General features: G+C 40.3%; 1 protein-coding gene across 1 annotated transcript; it reads left to right on the top strand.

Annotated features, from left to right (window-relative positions):
- The first annotated feature begins 5,963 nt into the window (after window positions 1-5,963).
- Window positions 5,964-10,614, top strand: LOC137039312 (uncharacterized). Its single transcript, XM_067414666.1, has 2 exons — window positions 5,964-7,079; window positions 10,396-10,614. Exons 1-2 carry the CDS (start codon window positions 5,964-5,966, stop codon window positions 10,396-10,398), a joined length of 1,119 nt encoding a protein of 372 aa, XP_067270767.1. The 3' UTR covers window positions 10,399-10,614.
- The last annotated feature ends 10,590 nt before the right edge of the window (window positions 10,615-21,204 follow it).

Raw genomic sequence — 21,204 nt, 5'->3', positions numbered from 1 at the left:
AGAAAAGGAGTTTAATCAGTGCTGAAAAACAGGTACTTTATGGTTTTTAAGACTAATAAAGCTTGTAGGTTTTGTTTGGCCATGAAATCTTCAGAGTCATGTGTCACACTTGTATCATATTGTACACTCTTCATATTGTACTCATTCAGAAGTTTGGGGTCTGTAAAACATACAGGGAAAAATTGCAACAAACGTTTTCTATTTTATTATATTATAAAATGTAATTTATTCCTTCAGTGTCTTCAGCGTCACATGATCCTTGAGAAATCTTTCTAACGTGCCAATACGCTGCTCTTTTGTGGAAACCATATACCTTTTTTCAGGATTCTTTGATGAATATAAAGTTGAAAAGAACATAATTTATTAGTAAAATAAATATTCCATAAATGTAAATGTATTTACTGTCCCTTTTGATCAATTTAATACATCCTTGCTGAACAAAAATCTATTAATTACTTAATTTTTTTTACTGACCACAAACTTTTAAATGGATAATAATTTTAATTGAAATATTGATATGACATGTCTCTTAGCAGAAGGTTTAATATAAGGTTTAGGTTTAATATAAAAGTAAGTTAATTTAATTATTTTAACGATACTTTACTTATTGATAAGAAGCTTGAAATGATCACTTTTGTTTTAACATTCTTTAATTGTAAGTAAGTGGCCTTCAAATGAAAGTGTTTGCTAAAGAAATAAATGTACATTTAAAAAGTATTAAGGGGACAATGCAGATTCAGTCATTATCGGAAAGCATAATTTTAACTTATTTTTTTAAAAATCAATAAATGACAACAACATTTAGAGAAAGCAGAAATAGGCAGAGGAACAGAGAGTACAGCAGTAGTTCACTACAACATGTGATCTGTACCGCAGGTGTTTGGAAGAATTCCATCAGCAGACATTTTAAACTAAAGTATTTCTCAATTTGTTTATTAAAATGAGGTAAATTAAATAATAGCATGGTAAAATTGTGCATTCACTTATTAATGATGTGATTTGTACACATTATTACACTTATCACATTCTGATCAGATACAATATGACTTTAGCTGAAAAAAATGAAGTTTTATTTTGACATCATATCTGCGTTACCCTCCTTTTTTTATATAGAAACTATGGAAACACCAGAAATGCTTTAATATATTATATGTTTTATTAGACAGGTGAGTAACTGTTTGAATACATTCATCTACAGAAAGCGAATGATTGTTATTTAGCTCAACAGTTAGTCTTATTGTTTAAATCTCGTTTTCTTGATTACCCGTGAGTACCATGTTTCAAAATGCCCAATATCGATCTAGCTTACTGCATAACTTTCAAAACACTCAAATAATGTATCTACACTGTAAAAAATTATATGTTCAATAAGTTATGACAACTTATGTTTTTACATTGTTTTAACTCATCAAAATAAGTTAAGAAATGTTAAACTTTTTTTATAAGTTATACAAGATCACAGTAGGGATGATACTCATTTTTTAAAGTCAGTTTAACATAATCTAAGTTGAAAAAAATTAAACACCCAAGTCGATTGTACTGCAAAAGTTCAAAACTTGTAATATGATAAAACAGTTGATTAAGCTATGCCTTTGTTTTAAATAAGCTACCTCTAGCGGTGGAAAATTACATATTGTGGCTTTAATTTTTGCATATTCAGTCAGTTTATCTTGTTGCATGTTTAATCTTATCAATCTGAACCTTATCGGATTTGCTTTCACTGATATTCCTGAAGGACGATTATGTAAACCTTTGTCCTATCTGGTACTGGTTCAGGGGAAGTGGATATAACCCTCAAATCTGTTATTTTTCAAACACAAAATGGAAAAAATATGAATGGTTTCATATAGAGGTTTTACAATGTGTTGTACTCTTGGTGCAGTGGTATGTCAAAGCAGCATGTGTTTATAATCCCACATCCTCATGAAATCAAATAGTGGATCTATGTTAGGCTATGTATGCTGTAGGCCTATATTATAGGCTACGTAAAATAGGGTAAAAATAACATTACATTTTAAACCACAAAACCACTTAATTAAAAATGATGATAAACAAAAACAAAAGTACTTATCTTGTACGAAGAACATACACTCACCTGATAGTAGGATAATTACATTTATATGGCTATTTGAACATTTATAATAGTTAATATAATATAAATAGTTAGTATAATATAGAAAATCTATTAGCCTTTACTGTTACTGCTCTCATAAATTATCCTACTACTTGAGTTACATGTATATTTTTAAACCTTAATATCTGAATTCTTAACAAAAAAAATATTTGAGCAAAATGTGTATTTTAGTATATGTCAGTCAGAGCCATAGAACAAGTTTTTCAACGGCTCTGTTATTATGTGTATGTGTAGGCCATATGTCCGCTTTGTTTGACACGCATGTGCCCAGCGCGGCTCGTTCATCAATATCAATGTTTTAAAGGCTTAGTTCACCCAAAAATGAAATTTCTTTTATTAATGACTCATCCCAATGTCGTTCCACACCCGTAAGACCTCCGTTCATCATCGGAACACATTTTAATATATTTTAGATTTAGTCCGAGGGCTTTCTGTCCTTTGAATGTAAGTGTATGCCCACTTGCTGTCCACGTCCAGAAGGTAATAACAACATTCTCAAAGTAGTCCATACGTCACATCAGTTGGTTAGTTAGACTCTTTTGAAGCGTAGACAATACATTTTGGTCCAAAAATAACAAAAAATACGACTTTATTCAGCATTGTCTTCTCTTCAGTGTTCCTCAAATAAAGAATCAAACGGTCATGATGATTCAGATCGCGTGTCAAACTGCTGAAATCATGTGACATTGGCGATATGAATCACGAATCAATCTGCTGATTCACGACCGTTTGATTCTTTATTTGAGGTTTGAAAACAAACGCGGAAGAGAAGACAATCCTGAATAAAGGATTTTTTTTGACCAAAATGTATTGTCGATGCTTCCAAAGAGTCTAACTAAACAACTGATGTCACATATGGACTACTTTTTGATGATGTTTTCATTACCTTCTGGACGTGGACATAAAGTGGGCATACACTTACATTCAAAGGACAGAAAGCTCTCGGAGTCGGACTAAATATAAAATATCTTACTTAAACTGTGTACCGAGGATGAACAGAGGTTTTACGGGTGTGGAATGACATTGGGGTGAGTCATTAATGCATTTTTTTTTTTTTTTTGGGCAAACTAACCATTTAAAGGGGTACTTCAGCGCTGGGAAGATGAATCTGTATTTAAACTGGGTCATCAATGCAGTAGAAATGTGAAATTATTTTTGAATTTGGTGTCTTCTAGACTGAGAAAAGACCGAAAATGTATTTTTGTCCCATGGGGATTAAAGACTACAATTCCCAGAATGCTTCGCTGCCCTGTGAGGCCATTCCCAACGCCACCAACTTTATTAATGTGACTGAGTTAGAGAAGACACTACATTAAAAACTGAACGTGTCTGTTCAATATAAAGATTGAGTCTCCGCGCGAGTATCACAGCACTGAGCACTTACTGCACGAGTGATGAGAGCTGAGGTAATCGCGACTACACTCGCGGCATACATTCACAACGCAAGTTCAGTCTGGCGCGTTTCAGTTCATGCCTTTGCAAGCTTAACTTTCATAGAAATGAATTTGAGAAGTTAAAAGACTTACATTGCTCACCATAGCTCTGTTTAAATGATCCTGTAGCTGCAACCTAAACTCTCTCTGCAAGCTGAGTGTTATCTCCCATCCCCCATGCGCGGATTCAAAACATGCGGAAATGGCTCCCTCTGCTGGCTGTAGTCTTTAGCCTCTGGGTAAACATTCCTCCTATGATGCAAAAATCGTCAATTTGCATCATAGGAGGAATTTTTCCAGAAATAAAATGCATAAATCTCTCGTCTCAGGGAGATATGAGGGGGGAAAGCACAATAATTTGAATATACCCCAGGGTTTCTACTGATACAAAGCCATATGCTAATCGCTGAAGTAACCCTTTAAGTTTAACAAGATACTTCAGAATATGCTAAATGGAAATACTCGCGCAATGAGTCGCGGGACTTTTACATCTACAGATAAGGATGTATATAACCATAAAATGCTGAGGAAAACATTTCAAAGTAAAGGCATATCAGCACAGCACATGTACCTTTCCCCCGATTTGTCCTCTACTATTTTCCATATGGGTTTTGTAAAGCTACTTGCACTCTTTGCACAATTTATTGTTTATTATTTTCATAATCGATAATAATCAATTATATAGATTAATTGCTGCAGCCCTGCACCTCAGCATTTTGCACAGACATTATTGTAATTGTGCAGACTTATGCTGCTTTCACTTAGCCTGACGTGGTCATACTCAATTCTAGTCAGAATACGAACCGCCCGACCTAAAAAATGTGTGGGTGGGGTTAAGTTCGGCTGGCATCCAGGCTAGCTTTCACTTTTTTTTCCTTTTTTTTTGGCTTGCTTTCACTTGCTATCGGAAATGTCATAATTCCCACATCAGAAGCCGAGAACTTGTTGCATTCAAGTGCTTGAAATGAAAAGGAATCATGGAGGGCACCAGGTTTATTCTTGCTTATTTATTGCAAAAATCGTATTAAAGCCAACATTATAGGCGATGTAGTGTCACATGCACTGACAACTAGCCTAAACATTTCTGATGCTATCTTTCCGCAGATTCTGTAATTTCGGTCAAATGCAGGCTATTTTTACTGTGTAGCCTATAAAACATATAGGCTTCAAATGATTACTTGTATATGTAAATATGCACTACATTAATGACAAGACTAGCTGTTGTGGGGGAAAAAACAAATAAAGCAGTAGTTCTCCCCGCCAACATGTTTAAAATTCATGGCATGCCCATCTCAATTTGGATATCAAAAGAACTTAGTGGTGAACACGACATTCAGAGGGCGTTCATGTGCAATTGTAACCTATAGGAAACTTGCATTTACGATAATTCTGATAGAAGGTGAAGGCAGCGTTATAAATACACTCATGGTGTGTGAAAGTAGCCTGACGTGGTCATACTCAATTCTAGTCAGAGTCTGATTCTGCTCCATTGGGCTGTGATTATGGGGCGTGTTTCATCCGAACCAGGAAAGACATCAATTAGACAGACCTACAACCAATCAGAGCAACGAAGCGACGCATTACGTAGTTGTCAAATGTCAACAGAGTTCAACTTCACTGTGTTGCCAAGTCCATGTTTTTTCCTGTGGGTTGTTTTCCATGTCCGCGGGTTAAATCGACTATTATGTTATATATAGACCCATGAGTGCGAATTTTAGCGGGCAACCTAGCCAAAATAACACACATTTTACCCCCCAAACACCATTTTTTCCCGGAGAACCACAGAGAAGCTATTGTTGAGGGCTGGTAGTTGACTGGTTATGTTGTAAAACTTGGCAACTCTATCTGCACGTGCGCTGAAATAAATGATCTTTGCAGGTGTTGTAAAAAAGAAAAGAATTTAAGGATACACAGTTTCTTACCAACATGATCATCATTTCAGAGAGAAATTGTGAAAGTGAATGCATATACAAACAAGCTCTCTGTGGCAAGGGGGGCGTGGTTCAGCGAGGTCTGCAGCGGGAGAGAGGGCCGCGGGACGAGCGGTAAGTGAGTGGGTTGGACGCAGATTAATAACACCTGTCTCTTGTTCTAGTAATGAGCGCGGAGACGGGATAAAACACCAGCGGAACCGGAGACCGAGAAGAGAGAGAGTCGGACTGTTGATGCGAGGAGACCCTGAGATATCCGGAAGCCGGAAGTGCGTGACCCGGAAGCGAAACTGAGCTATACAGAGACAAACACACGCTGAAGCGTGCACGTTTATTGATTTAAGTTATTGAGAATAAAGAGCATCAACAGTCCTGCCGACCCCCGTGTCCTCTTCCTTCCTCACTATATCGAACTTGTTACACTGGTGCCGAAACCCGGGAAGGAAGCAGGACAGAGCCGCCGCCATGACAACGCCCTCCGCCTCGCCATTTGCGGAGATCATCACCTCGCTCGCGGCCCCCCACCAGGAACATCACACGGCGTTGCTGGACCTTCGGACTGAACAGGAGCGCCGCTTCGCGGCCATAGTCCAAGGCCAGCAAGAGGACCGCGAGCAGTTCCGGAGCTGGATGGACCGGGAGGTTCGCGCCGAGGCCGCTGGGCGGGCCAGCGCACCGGTGCACGTGCCCCTACAGAAGATGGGGCCGGAAGATGACCCCGAGGCCTTCGTGGATCTCTTCCAAAAAGCCGCGGAGGCCTGCGGGTGGCCCCGGGCACAGTGGCCGGTGCGCCTCATCCCTCTGCTATCAGGCGAAGCCCAGGCGGCCGCGCAACATCTACCGGTTGCGAACCTCCTGGACTATGATGATCTGAAGCGGGCCATCCTTCAGCGGGTCGGCCGGACCCCAGAACAACACCGCCAGCGTTTCCGCTCCCTGGAGTGGGGCGAGTCCGGTCGACCCTTCGCACTGGCCCAACAGCTCCGGGACGAGTGCCGCAGATGGCTGCTGGCCGGCGGCAGCGACGTGGACCATGTCGTCGATCTGGTGGTGCTGGAGCAGTTCATCACTCGGCTCCCCAGGAAGACCGCCGAGTGGGTCCAGTGCCACCGGCCCACGTCGCTGGAGACGGCCATCAATTTGGCGGAGGACCACCTGGTGGCGTGCCCGGGGGTCGGCGCACCCCCACTAACTTCTCCCTCTCTCTCTCCCCCTTCTCTCTCTCTCTCTCGACCTGTCCCTCTCCCCAGGTCCCGCCCTCCAGGCCCTCCTCGCGTTCCCCCCAGAGGCCGGGGTGGGATGGGCCTTGGACCGTCTGGGAGTTCGCGGGTCCCGCCCAGGGGGGCGGGGCCGCTGGGGACTGGTAGTGACTATGGCTCCGGTTCCGGCCCCTATCCGCGCTCAGCCTCCAACCCACTCCCCGCCGCCGGGGCGGCGGGTAGGCCTGGGCTGGCCTGCTGGCGGTGCGGTGATCCGGATCATTTTGTGGACCGATGTCCGATGATGGACATCGGAACAATGATCCGGATCCCGGACGTCCAGCGGACCACCCCCGATCAAGCAGGAGAGTACCAAATTCCTGTAAGTATCAAGGGGGGTACATATCAGGCCTTGGTGGATTCAGGATGTAACCAAACCTCGATCCATCAAAGCCTGATTCAGCCTGGGGCGTTGGATACAAGCCGCGTGGTTAAGGTGCGGTGTGTGCACGGGGATGTGGTGGAATATCCGATTGTCCCAGTCACGATACAGTTTAGGGGAGAAAAGCATAGTGTTGAGGTGGCGGTTAGTCCCCACCTCCGGCATCCGCTAATTCTGGGGACGAATTGGCCCGCCTTTTCGGCGTTATTGGGGTCGTTGTGCGCGGATGCCGCTTGGGAAAACAAGGCTAGGAACGGGGCGGTGCGAGTGCAGGTTGGCGAGGCTGATACGGGGCCCTTGGGAACGGCTTCAGAGGAACCGAGCGGGGTTGAGAGACTGATTCTCTCGGACCGCGATGACTTCCCTCTGGAGCAGTCTCAAGACGAGACGCTAAAACATGCGTTTCAGCAGGTCCGCACGATCGACGGTCAGTCCCTCCAACCCGCATTGCCCGTCACGTATCCTTATTTCGCCATAATTAAAGATAGGTTGTATCGAGTGACCCAAGACGCTCAGACAAAAATGGATACAACCCAATTGTTAGTACCAAAGAGCCGCCGGGAAATGCTTTTTCAGGCGGCTCATTCTAACCCGATGGCGGGCCACCTGGGACAGGCGGCCACGCTGAATCGTTTAATGACCCGATTCTTTTGGCCAGGCATTTATGACAATGTGCGCAGGTGGTGCGCGTCTTGTCCTGAATGTCAGTTGGTGAACCCACTGGCCGCCCCAAAAGCGCCATTGCGCCCCCTTCCATTAATGCAGGTCCCCTTCGAGAGAATTGCGATGGACCTCATCGGGCCATTAGAACGATCCGCACGCGGGCATCGTTTTGCGCTAGTTATCGTGGACTACGCAACACGATACCCGGAAGCAGTGGCTCTCCGCAACATCTCGGCGAAGAGTGTTGCGGACGCACTGTTTCGTTTAATCTCCCGGGTGGGGATTCCGAAAGAAATCCTCACTGATCAAGGCACGGCGTTTATGTCACGCACGTTAAGCGAATTGTATGGATTATTGGGCATTAAATCCATTCGAACCAGCGTCTATCACCCACAAACAGACGGGTTGGTCGAACGATTTAATCGCACTCTTAAATCCATGATCCGTAAATTCGTACAAGAAGACGCCAAGAATTGGGATCGGTGGTTAGAACCCCTCTTATTTGCTGTGCGCGAGGTCCCGCAAGCCTCCACGGGGTTTTCCCCCTTCGAGCTTCTCTACGGGCGTCAGCCACGGGGGGTGCTGGACGTCCTACGAGAAACTTGGGAGGAGGGGCCGTCGTTGGCCAAAAACGAAATTCAGTACGTCATGGACTTGCGAACAAAACTCCACACATTGGGGCGGCTATCTAGGGAGAATTTGTTGCAAGCCCAGGACCGCCAGAGCCGGTCATATAACAGGGGTACTAAACTGCGCAAATTCACACCGGGAGAGAAAGTGCTCGTTCTACTCCCAACCTCGAGCTCAAAATTAATGTCGAAGTGGCAGGGGCCGTTTGAGGTCGCACGACAGATAGGAGAGCTCGATTATGAAGTGATACGATCCGATAGGAACGGGGCACGTCAAATATACCACCTCAATCTGCTGAAAAAATGGAATGAGGTGGAATCGGTGTTGTTGGCAACGGTGATCGGGGGAGAGGATGATCTCGGGCCAGAGGCGAGCATTAAGGCGCAATCAGTCGCGCTGGCCCCTGGGGGAGACCACCTCTCACCGTTACAACTCGCTGATTTATCGAAGTTGCAAGCGGAGTTCGCTGACGTGTTCTCGCCCCTACCGGGACGTACCGACTTGATTCAGCACCATATCGAGACCGAGCCGGGCGTGGTAGTTCGCAGCCGGCCGTATCGCTTGCCTGAACACAAGAAAAAAGTAGTTCAGGACGAATTAGGCGCAATGCTCGACATGGGAGTAATCGAGGAGTCCAACAGTGACTGGGCGAGCCCGATAGTCTTGGTCCCCAAGACGGACGGCTCGGTCAGGTTCTGTGTGGACTACCGCAAGGTGAACGCTGTGTCGAAGTTCGACGCGTATCCAATGCCACGGGTTGACGAATTGCTTGATCGGTTAGGCTCGGCTCGATTTTATTCGACACTGGACTTAACAAAGGGCTATTGGCAGATCCCCTTGTCTCCATTGTCCAAAGAAAAAACAGCTTTCACCACGCCGTTCGGATTACACCAATTTGTCACGCTTCCGTTCGGCTTGTTCGGGGCGCCCGCGACCTTCCAGCGACTCATGGATAGGATTTTGCGTCCCCATGCTGCATATGCTGCTGCGTACCTAGATGACATAGTGATTTATAGTCACGACTGGCAGCGGCATATGCAGCATGTGAGGGCGGTCCTGAGGTCGCTGAGGAGAGCGGGGCTCACGGCCAATCCGAAGAAGTGTGCGATTGGGCGGGTGGAAGTAAGGTATCTGGGCTTCCACTTGGGTCATGGGCAGGTGCGTCCCCAAATTGATAAGACTGCCGCAATTGCAACCTGTCCGAGGCCCAAGACCAAAAAGGAGGTAAGACAGTTCTTGGGGCTGGCGGGATATTATAGACGGTTTATACCAAATTATTCGGACCTCACCAGCCCTTTGACTGATCTTACTAGAAAGGGGCTACCAGATACGGTCCAGTGGACGGAGCCGTGTCAACAGGCTTTTACCCAAGTAAAGGCTGCCCTATGTGGCGGGCCGCTGTTACACTCCCCTGACTTTTCTCTCCCTTTCTTGTTGCAGACTGACGCGTCGGACAGGGGGCTGGGCGCAGTCCTGGCCCAGGAGGTGGAGGGGGGAGAGCGGCCGGTGCTGTACATTAGCCGTAAGCTCTCCAAGAGAGAAGCTAAGTACAGCACCATAGAAAAGGAGTGTTTGGCCATCAGATGGGCCGTTCTCACCCTCCGCTATTACCTCCTGGGGCGGGAGTTCACCCTCTGTTCGGACCACGCTCCTCTCCAATGGCTCCACCGCATGAAGGATACCAACGCGCGGATCACCCGTTGGTATCTGGCTCTTCAGCCGTTTAAGTTCAAGGTGGTCCACAGGCCGGGTGCTCAGATGGCTGTGGCCGATTTCCTCTCCAGAAATGGGGGGGGGGGGGGGGGGCTGCAGGCCGGACGGCTCCCCGGCCTGAGTCGGGCGGTGGGGGTATGTGGCAAGGGGGGCGTGGTTCAGCGAGGTCTGCAGCGGGAGAGAGGGCCGCGGGACGAGCGGTAAGTGACTGGGTTGGACGCAGATTAATAACACCTGTCTCTTGTTCTAGTAATGAGCGCGGAGACGGGATAAAACACCAGCGGAACCGGAGACCGAGAAGAGAGAGAGTCGGACTGTTGATGCGAGGAGACCCTGAGATATCCGGAAGCCGGAAGTGCGTGACCCGGAAGCGAAACTGAGCTATACAGAGACAAACACACGCTGAAGCGTGCACGTTTATTGATTTAAGTTATTGAGAATAAAGAGCATCAACAGTCCTGCCGACCCCCGTGTCCTCTTCCTTCCTCACTATATCGAACTTGTTACACTCTCCATTTAAGATTTGAACAAATATAATAAAAGCGCCTTTGATAATGTGGATGATTTACTGTTTATCATCTGTCCTCGTCTAAAGCCCGCCCTGATGATTTCATTGGTCCTTCTGTTCGGTTCTGTATGGATCGAACAGGGCTGCATTTCCCAATAACGTTGTCTCTCAGCACGCTACAAAGACTCTAAGGTATAACTTAACTGAAGGTATGCCCTTTCTAGGTGTGTTCCCCGAACTATACCTGAGTAGGTTCCTTAAGGTATGCCTTCTTAAGTGCGATGTTAGCGTTATGCGAAAAAATGTTCTTTATAAAAGAAGCACTTTAGAAATAGTTTAACTTTTATTTATCATACAAAATTGCACCTAAATTTTTACATAATTCTGAAATGAGTGCACGAACCAGCAATGAGCATCACGCGTAATTTAAATTATTACAATATATTTCCCATAGTGTCTTGATTTACTCCACAACCATGATTGCCCATGCAGCAGCCACATCACATTATTGTGTAAATAACTAATTTATATTATTAGATGGCCTAGTCAATAAAAACACAACACACAAAACATATAATCAGCCGCTACTATGGCGGAGAAAAAAGAAAGAAAGAGGAGAGCCGCCAGCAGCTGGATTTCAGGCCTGAGGGGGTAGCTCCATCCAGTTTGTCTCGACAAAGTCTGTCCAACAAGATCTAAAAGCTGCTGAATTTTCTGTCGTGGTAGGCAAAATTTATTTTTTAAAAGCAGCTTCTGACATGGTAGCCAGGGGACTAAAGTTTTAATGGATGAAATACACTAAATGGCCCAGAGGACTGCGCCGTAAACTCCCCTCCACAATCATTCCCTTTAAATAGGCTCCTAAACTTTTCATGTCTAATGGTTTGCCACCTGATGTACCTTTGGATAATATCATTAAAAATCTAACAACCATTAGTGTTTGTAATGAAATTTTTTATGACAATTTTAATCCTTGCATAAAAAAACAAACAAAAACAAAAAACATTTCAACTAGCCTAATTGAACACTGGGTGTATATTACAACTTCGGAATTATATTCGTATAGACTGACATATAAATAAATGTTTTGCAGAGTGGTGGTCACTAGTGCAATGAACTGTCAATAGTGATAAGGTTTAGCTAAGAGTGGTCCAGACCAACCTTACGAAAGTAGGACTTAAAGAAAGTATTCTTAACTAAGTTTGTTTCGGGAAACGCATATTAACGTTAAGGGATACCTTAAGGTATAACTTAAGAATGACGTAGTGTTAAAAAGGTTTCGGGAAATGCAGCCAAGAACAGTAAACTAAAACAGAACAGACTAACATAGAAACAACCGTGACACTTTACCTCCGGGGAGTCACCATTTTAAAAAACTGCCGAACAGAATCTGCTGGGAAAAAGAGAAGCGACATTTAACTTATAATAAAACGAGAATCAACATAGCCTTGGATTCTTGCGGAGATGGGGAGAACTGAGTGAAAAAGGTAGCCTATTTTATTGAACAGATTACCTGCCATACAGAGTTCATTGTAAAAGCATTATCTATTGTGAAGGGACATTTCATTATGATTGTAAGTTTGCAGGAATGTATTTTTTAAGGAAGTATGATGGTGCCTATTAAAGGTGCACTATGCAACTTTCCGTCCACTGGAGGGTGCCTATTCAAAACAAAGGTGTAGTTGGATGATGCCAAGTTTGAGCGCAGCAGACATGTGGTCTTCACCTCACAGCCGGTGGAAAATAGGACACGGGCAGAAATCATGTTCATGTAAGCGGTGATTAACTTTACTGTAGTGTAAAGCAGAGCAGGACCGAGTGTTGTGGAGCGGAGCACGGCTGCTGGAGCGATTGTTATACAAACACACGGTTCGCGAGCACCGGGACTTTTATTATGACGGGACGGGCACTATTTCCCCTTTTCATGAGTATAAGGTAATACAGCTCGGTTTATCATATTAGAAACATTTAAGTGTTTAAAATGATGTTATGATGTTACTCTGCGCGTTCGTTCTGCGCTGCTGTGACATGTTCACACAGTTAAGAGAAAAGCACTTCTACAGAATAAAACCAAGGGTAACGCAGATATGACGCGATTGACAGGCGACTTCGTGAATGGGAACAGGACGTTGCTGAAACTTCCTGGGTCCTTGTTTAAAATAGCAATTTTCTCACAATTTACAAATAGTTGGAAACATTTGGGATAGTGTAAGAACTCAACTGAACAAAATATATAACACTGGCCTAGTGGTTTTTGGATATTTTACTGAAAAAATACTACATAGTGCACCTTTAATGTAAAGACGTCTTAACAAAAGCTAATGTTATTCAGCTTCAGATCCTTCTCATCTAAAATGGTTGTATTTCTTATGCCTGTGAATGTTTTATGAGCGGTACGATTACAAAAACCATTCATCCACCCAGTATACTGAGCTGAGCCGATGCACAACCCAAAATGTTGTTGTTTTTGAAATGCATTCAGTTTTGTTTTAACAGCTAGAAGGCTCAAAGTTACAAAGTGTACCTTTATAATTTGCTAACATGAACAATACTTATCAATCTTAGTTAATGTTTATTTCAACTTACTAATGCATTATAAAACATTATTAAAAGTTGTTAAACTCTGTTAATAATGGACTGGAGTTAACAATGAACAGCTGTTTTTTCCCCTAACGTTAACAAGTATTAATAAATTCTGTAACAAATGTATTGTTCATTGACGTTAATGCATCAACTAATTATAATTGAGACCTTATTGTAAATTGTTACCGAAACAACCAATGCAAGTTATAATTTAACATCTTACCATTGTTTGCTGCTTATAAACAAACTGAACACAAAATTACAATTTTTCTTATTTTTTAATAATGTATCCATTATATAATACAATTAAATTGCATTTATGCAATACATTTAGGTGATATTTGATCAATTTGCTTTTTATACATTGACATTTATACATGTTGCTGTTCTTAAAGCAAATTGGCACAATGGTTATCTTGTCACAGAATGGCTGAATCTTCTAGAGAGAAAGACAGAATCTAATAACCTCAGTGAGACCTTTTACCTTTTTAAATACCGGTTGAAAGTTGAAACTTTAAGATTTTGTGTCTCTTTGGCAGCTGACACCTTTTAAATAACTTAAATAGTTTAATAGATATGCTATCATGCTTGTCTTTTGGCAGTTAACTTGCTCCAGACCTCGACATTCTACAATGTCTAAATATCCAAATTTTGCACACACAGCCAACCAGTGTATAATGAGGACAAATGGGTCATGCGGTCTCAACGTTCACGAGTACGTGGACGCACTGAAGCTCTCTTTGCTTAAATTAGCTCAAAATTACTATTAGATGTAAGTAATTACCTTGACAAACTATACATCATTAAAAAGATCTAAGACTAAAGTTTTTTTTTTTTTACTTCTGTTTTATTTTCAAAGTCTTATAGTGACCGTAATGGGTCAATATGTACCAGGAGTTATGAATATGATCATCTGCGTTGCTACCTTTTGATTGTAATATGCGCGTCATTTGCTCCCATTCATAAAAAAAAAAAAAAAACATTTGCTTAAGTTTGAACTAGGACATTGCCAGACTTGTGGCTTCCACTCCATTGTGTTTCTAAGATCAGATTAGACACAACCACATGCTTTTTCTTTATAAAAATATTTTAGTATTTTAAAAGCTTGCCAATAATTTTGAGCTTATTGTACTCTGTAGTAATAGTTTGAGTAATTCTGAGTCTTGGACAACTCTTAATGTGCCAAATTATGCTTATAATTAATTTGCCTATACTCCACTGGGTTAGTTCACCCCAAAAAAACTCACAAAAAAAGTAATTAAACCCTCACCCCCATGTCGTTCCCAACCTGTAAGACATTCGTTCATCCTCCGAACACACATTACAATATTTTTGATGAAATCCCAAGAGCTCTCTGACCTCTCCATAATTTAATTAACACTTTCAAGGCTCAGAAAGGTAATGAAGACATCATTAAAATAGTCCATGTGACTCGAGTTGTTCAGCTTTAATTTTATGAAGAGATGAGAACATTTCTGTGTGCAGAAAACCAACAAAAATAACTATAAACTTGCTTATAATTGTTAAGTCTTTACTGGAAAAAAAAAATCTCTATAATCTGCATATTATCTTCATATGTACAGTCTCTTGTATCTTCATTTAAGACATATAATCCCATATACTTGTGAATGATTACCTGCCCTGTCCTTGAGAATCCAATTAATTAAGATTAGTGTTATCAGCGTGTGGTATAAGAATGATAATGCAGATACTCAGGGCACAGCGTCCGCTGCCATAGGAACAGGAAACATAAGCCGATACATGACAATTCTGAGAATCTCTTATGAAAGGTTTTTTTTTTTTTTTTTTAACAGGGCTTGTTGTATAAATGCATAGCTAAGTTTATCTGTTGGCTGATAAATACATCAACATACATTAAGTAGGCCTACCATATAACTATTTTTGGAGCGCTTTATTGTTTCAAAGCAGCGTCACTGTGATAAACCGTTGCGGAAAACAGTGATCAGTGATGCAAACTTCAAATATTAAATTCAAATTTAAAGTTTTTGGGGTAGCAGAAGTGTCTAAAAAGCAGTTTAGTGTTGATTCAGTTCAGCTGTGTAAAGTGTATTAATTATGAAATTATTTCAATTCAGCTCTACAGAAACTCTCGTTGTTCACTTTGAGTCAGAGATAAAATTCTCACATGAATTTATGAATGTCAAACAACCAGAATTTCCCTGGACTAATATCACAACCAATTAAAAAAAAAACCTTAATTAATGACATTATTTATTATTTTGAACTGTACAATAGTTCAAGTGTTGCATATGTGCAAATGCTGAATAATGACAGGGGTTTACCAAGCAAAAGGGGATCTGAGTAAGTAAAAGTGAATTAGAATCACATTTCAGTCCAGTCATTCTAGTTAAATGCAATTACTGAGAGGGGATTTCCATTTGAGCTGCTTTTCTTTTAAAGGTGAGTGTACACTTATTTAGAGCTTCAAACACATGATACATACTTCAATCCGAAAGCAGAGTTAGCAAACACCTGACTGGACACTGAAGAAGAGGCTTATTCTACTAACCCTAACCTAACAGTAATATTTGATTAAAAAAAAGTTTGTCAAGACGAATCTAGAGCCTAAAGTTGATTATTAACAACTGGTCAGAATTTTGAGAACGCAATAGATGTGATTCCAAAAACACTTAAAAAAAAAAAAAAACCTGGCCAGAAAGTTTGAAGAAGCTTAAATTTTGAGGGTTCTCAATTTGAAATAGTTTGAAGTTCAAAGTAGTTTTAAAGCTTAAAGTTTAAGGTTTTAAAGGCAATATAGTCTACAGACACAGACAGACAGACAGACAGACAGACAGACAGACAGACAGACAGACAGACAGACAGACAGACAGACAGACAGACAGACAGACAGACAGATAGATAGATAGATAGATAGATAGATAGATAGATAGATAGATAGATAGATAGATAGATAGATAGATAGATAGATAGATAGATAGATAGATAGATAGATAGATAGATAGATAGATAGATAGATAGATATAGATAGACATGGTTATGTACACGCAGATTATCTTCTGAACATATAGTTTCTTTATGGCAAGACAGTATGCTGACCTTTACCCAGGATGTTCTGGCTGGTGATAAACTAGGTATAACTCAGGTATACATCTTGTCCTGCTTATAATCTTTTAGCATTTTTTTTTATAAATGTTATCTTCTTGGTTAAAATGGATAAAATACCTATTCTACTCTACTCTATTATACCTCTCTCTCTCTCTCTCTCTCTCTCTCTCTCTCTCTCTCTCTCTCTCTCTCTCTCTTTTATATATTGTGTGTATATAATATATATATATATATATATATATATATATATATATATATATATATATATATATATATATATATATATATATATATATATATATATATATGAAGAGTTTAGATGCAAAAGCCTCTAAATCCATTGGATGTTTTTCTTTAAAGCTACACTGAGTAACTTTTTTTAGTTTATTCTTAGCTAAAATAAAAACACTTAGGTCTTTCAAAAATATATCTGCTCATTAATGTATATTTACTTCTTGCAAGTATTAAAGTATTCTCGTAAGTTTATAATATGCCACTGAAAATACATACGGCTGAGAAGTTCGAATGCTGGTCGCCATGTTGCCCCTCCATCTTGAAAGTACATTAGCCAAAGAGGGACATACCCGTAAATTCAAGCTTCGAATTTCGCGTTTTAACACTCAATGGCACCGTGTCGAATGTGAAGAGGGGGCTTGCCATGTTAATCTTGGACTAAATGGGCCACCGTAGGAGTTAAAACGAAATCAGAATTGAGAGGAACAGAAACTATTATTCTCTGGATGGTCATATACCGTTTCACCGCTAGATGGGGGAAAATATCACACAGTGTAGCTTTAACACTGTGAAGAGTTCAGATGCAAAAGCCTCTAAAAGCCACTTTGGATTGAGATAATTTGAGATAATATATATATTACATTTGATTTTAAAAAAAAATGTATTAATTTCTTAATTGCAGCGATGTCTTGAAAGGTTTAGCATTTCTGCTTTTTGTACCAGTGGGTGGCAATATTACATTGATATTGATTTAAACTCTTAGCATATTTTTGTATTGCTTGAAATATAAATAAAGTATAATCTTCTTCGTTTTACATCATGAAGTGTCTTTGTTTGACATTTTTCAAATTCCAAATTGTGTCCAGGTTGGAATAATATTTTGAAAGATGTTCATTGTGCATATGCAGATGTTAAATGCACACGTGAGTTGTAATTTGATGGTTTGCGTACATGGAAACTTCAAAACTTTCCGATGTGTTCATGTTCATTGTTATCACACCTACGCAGTCATCACACATCATGAATGTTGCAAAAGCATCTTGTAGTCGACACCTACAGTTGGCCTGTGCCGGGGTGGGACGGCCCGCCAGTGTCACGGTTAACCACTGAGTGGGCAGACTTACTGTGATGATGTACTTCGACATCAAGACTCTGATCTAGAGGAAGGAGGCTGCCTGAACCCTCTTGTCTGCATAGATATGTCTTGAAACATTTGTGTGATGTATATTGAGGGTTCTTAATTTCAATCAAAGTGAAAAGTTAGGACTGTCAAAGAAATATTGAACAAAAAAAAAAACTTTATTTCGATGGTCCACTTTAGACATACTGACTCCAAGTAACTTAGCAACTACATGTCAACTAACTCTCATTTGAGTATTAGTAGACTTAATATCTGCTTACACTTTATTTTGATGTAGACATTCTACGGACTAATTTAAACTTTGCAGAAAGTATGCAAGCATGTATTACCCTTTGTTAATGTTAGTTCACACTTCCCAATGCATTAATTAATGGTAATACAATGGTAGCCTAATTAATGCAAAAAAATGTAGTAAATGTTGAGATTAATATTTAGATTCATTTATGCTGTAGAAGTATTGTTAATTGTTTGTTTGTGTTAACTAATGTAGTCATTGTAACAAATTAAACCTGATTGTAAAATCATAATTTCGATTTTACAAAATAGTATGCTAATTCAATGGCAAAATCACTAATATTCCTGATGAACGTCCTCGTTGTGCAAACATCGGCGCCGACAGGAAAGGAGGAGAAGACAGGCTACTTTTTTAGCAAAACAATGTATTTTGTTTTATAGTTATGTTTAAATATTATGTTATTTTTAAATTTCATCTAGGCTATCTTGATTATGAAACGTGCACATATGTGCAATACATGTCAAAGACATCGGGTCAGAAATTATTTTGACCACTTCATTAAGTTTTGTTTTGTAGAAAGCTTTGTATAAATTGTATCTTCATTTTAATAAATGTTTCATAATTTGCCTGAATTTAATAAATAAGCTTTAATAAGTAATATAGCAGACAAACCGTGACGGAGTGATCATTTGCGTTGCAGCTTTATATATATATATATATATATATATATATATATATATATATATATATATATATATAAAGCTTGAAAATAAATAATCAAGCAAAGCAAGCTGATCATGCAAGCTGACTACACAAGACTATAAAATGCTGCGCGCTCCATCACTGCATGCGCTGTGAGTTTAATCTGTGTTTTTTCACTAATTCTACCAACAGAACTTCCTGTAAATGGCCTGAAAGTCCGAACTATACAGAAAATGCTTTCACACAAGAAACGAACCGAACCTTTGTTCAGTTTGGTCCGGACCGAGACTACCTCTTCGCCTGACCAAATTTCATCTGTTTGGTCCGGACCATGGTCCGAGGGAGGTTTCACACCTGTAATTTTGTTCGTTCCAAATTGAAAAGTCTGAAAATCCGGACCAAACAAGGTAGGTGTGAAAGCACCCATAGAATGTTTCTGCATCTATGGCGTCAGTTCTTTGCCTCTGAAGAGGCATTAAATCTTTGACTTGTACGGTCACACCGGTGTGATTAAAGTGTTCAGTGCATCACATGATCAACTGTTAAATAGAGTTGTGCAGTTATGACATTACTTTGTAGGAGTTATCAACACACTGAACGAGTTCTTTATGCATATTCCATCAAATCTATTGCAGTCTCAAAATTCTGACCAGTTAATAATAGTACAGTTATACAATACAATACAATTTTATTTGTTAAGCACATTTAAAATAACCGAGGTTAGCCAACGTGCTGGACACTGACATAATTGCAACAAATAAAAAGAAAAAGAAAAAAAGAAAAGAAAACACATAGCATGAACGCAATACACATAATATCTAAATCAACTGCAGGCAGTCGATCGTTTTCACTTAGCACCTAAACTCTGGAACAGTCGTCCTAGCATTGTTTGGGAAGCAGGCTCACTCTGTCAGTTTAAATCTAGACCATAAAACTCATTTCTTTTCTATGGCATACACACAGCACATTAAATGATTATTTAATGTTGAACACACATAGAACAGTTAGTAATTGTTTTAGGCTGCATTAACAAGGTCAGCCGGAATGTGGAACATGCTCTGCAATCAACAAAAGTTTAAATTGTCACAGATGAACACAACTTTTATGAATTTTTAATTCATAAAATGAATTAAAAATTTGATGGTCAGTGCATTGGTATTAGTAAAATACGATATCAACAGCACTAATAACACATGTATAAACACTGAAAACAGTCAAATAATATACGATGGAAACAGATGTAACTTACCTTATCGATCAGGTCCTTGAGTTCCATCTGCTCCTTCTGCTTTGTAGGTGGTTATGCACGGTTATGCACCTTTGTAGGTGCATAACCATAGACACGTCTATGCGCAGTACTGCCACCTACCGACTGGAGTATGGATCGGCATCATTTCCCTTTTCCATAAACTAAACTTTATGCAAACCGGTCTCATACAATTTAACTACTTGAATATGGCTCGTTCCACAGCTAGCTCTATTTAAACCATATTCATAATATAACTGATCAAACATAACTGATTAAATGTAATAGTTTTCAGAATTAACAAATTTACATTGACTCTAAGCAATCTGGCTACATACGTTTTGAAAAATAAAACATATTATTTAAATAAAATCAAAGGGATACAAATACATAATTATAAATTATGCCATGATTCATTTTTTTGGAGTGTAGGCTACTAAATAGTATTCGAAAATAGAAGTATGTCCCAAATCGTAGGCCTATGTTAAAAAGAGTAGGCTTTTTCAAAGATTCGAGTATGGATCATAGGGTGTCTCAATCAGCTCCCTAGTTCAGTTGTCAGGGCACTGATCAGGGAGTCAGCCCATTGACTTATGTCCTGATCCCTCATCATCCCTGACTAGTGAACTAGGGAGCTGATTGAGACGCAGGGATAGACTGTAAAAGGTATGGATCGATGGGCACTCTAACAGCTGATATTGCCCACAACCCATTGCGAGTTGGACGAGGATTCGATTAGAACTACAAACGCGGATAAAAAAAGTTAAAAAACTACAAACATGACGGATGTGCATCCGACGGTTTAGTAGGCTAGAAAAGTTTATGAAGGGGTGGTTTGAGTGACCAACTATCAATATTTAACCTGACAAACGTATATTTATACTTTTTATTTTTAAATTTATATTTATACAGTGTTGTCCACATTATATTTCACCTGCAGCAGCATTGTGAACTTTTAATGACACGTTTGGCCATTAACTTTTAAATGCATCATTATATTTAAACTGAAAACATATGAGAGTCTCGATTAAAGACCCACAAATGGCAAATCAACGTGCGGCTACATTTCTCTCCGATACGGTAGTAGGAGATTAATCTGAATGTGGAGGATTTGAACTGTGAGCGGGATACACGTAACTAGTAGGCGAATTGGGACGCAGCAAGCTTTTTAAACGCGACAAGTCGTCATGGAGATAACGTGATGATGTGTTCTAAAATAACAGTCGCCTTAAAAAATCACGCTGGGTGCAGTCAGCTATAATATTTTTACGCGTGAAAGTGTTAAAGAATGCCAAAGATTCACTTTTTATATATCTTCCCAAA

The sequence above is a fragment of the Pseudorasbora parva genome, chromosome 13 (assembly GCF_024679245.1).
Source record: "Pseudorasbora parva isolate DD20220531a chromosome 13, ASM2467924v1, whole genome shotgun sequence".
In the NCBI taxonomy this organism is placed as follows: Eukaryota; Metazoa; Chordata; class Actinopteri; order Cypriniformes; family Gobionidae; genus Pseudorasbora; species Pseudorasbora parva.
Note: the sequence above shows the minus strand (reverse complement) of the source record. Positions and strands in the feature narration are given on the sequence as shown.

Coding starts and splice junctions, on each gene's coding strand:
- LOC137039312 (XM_067414666.1), top strand. CDS start 5,964: ATGACAACGCCCTCCGCCTCGCCATTTGCGGAGATCATCACCTCGCTC.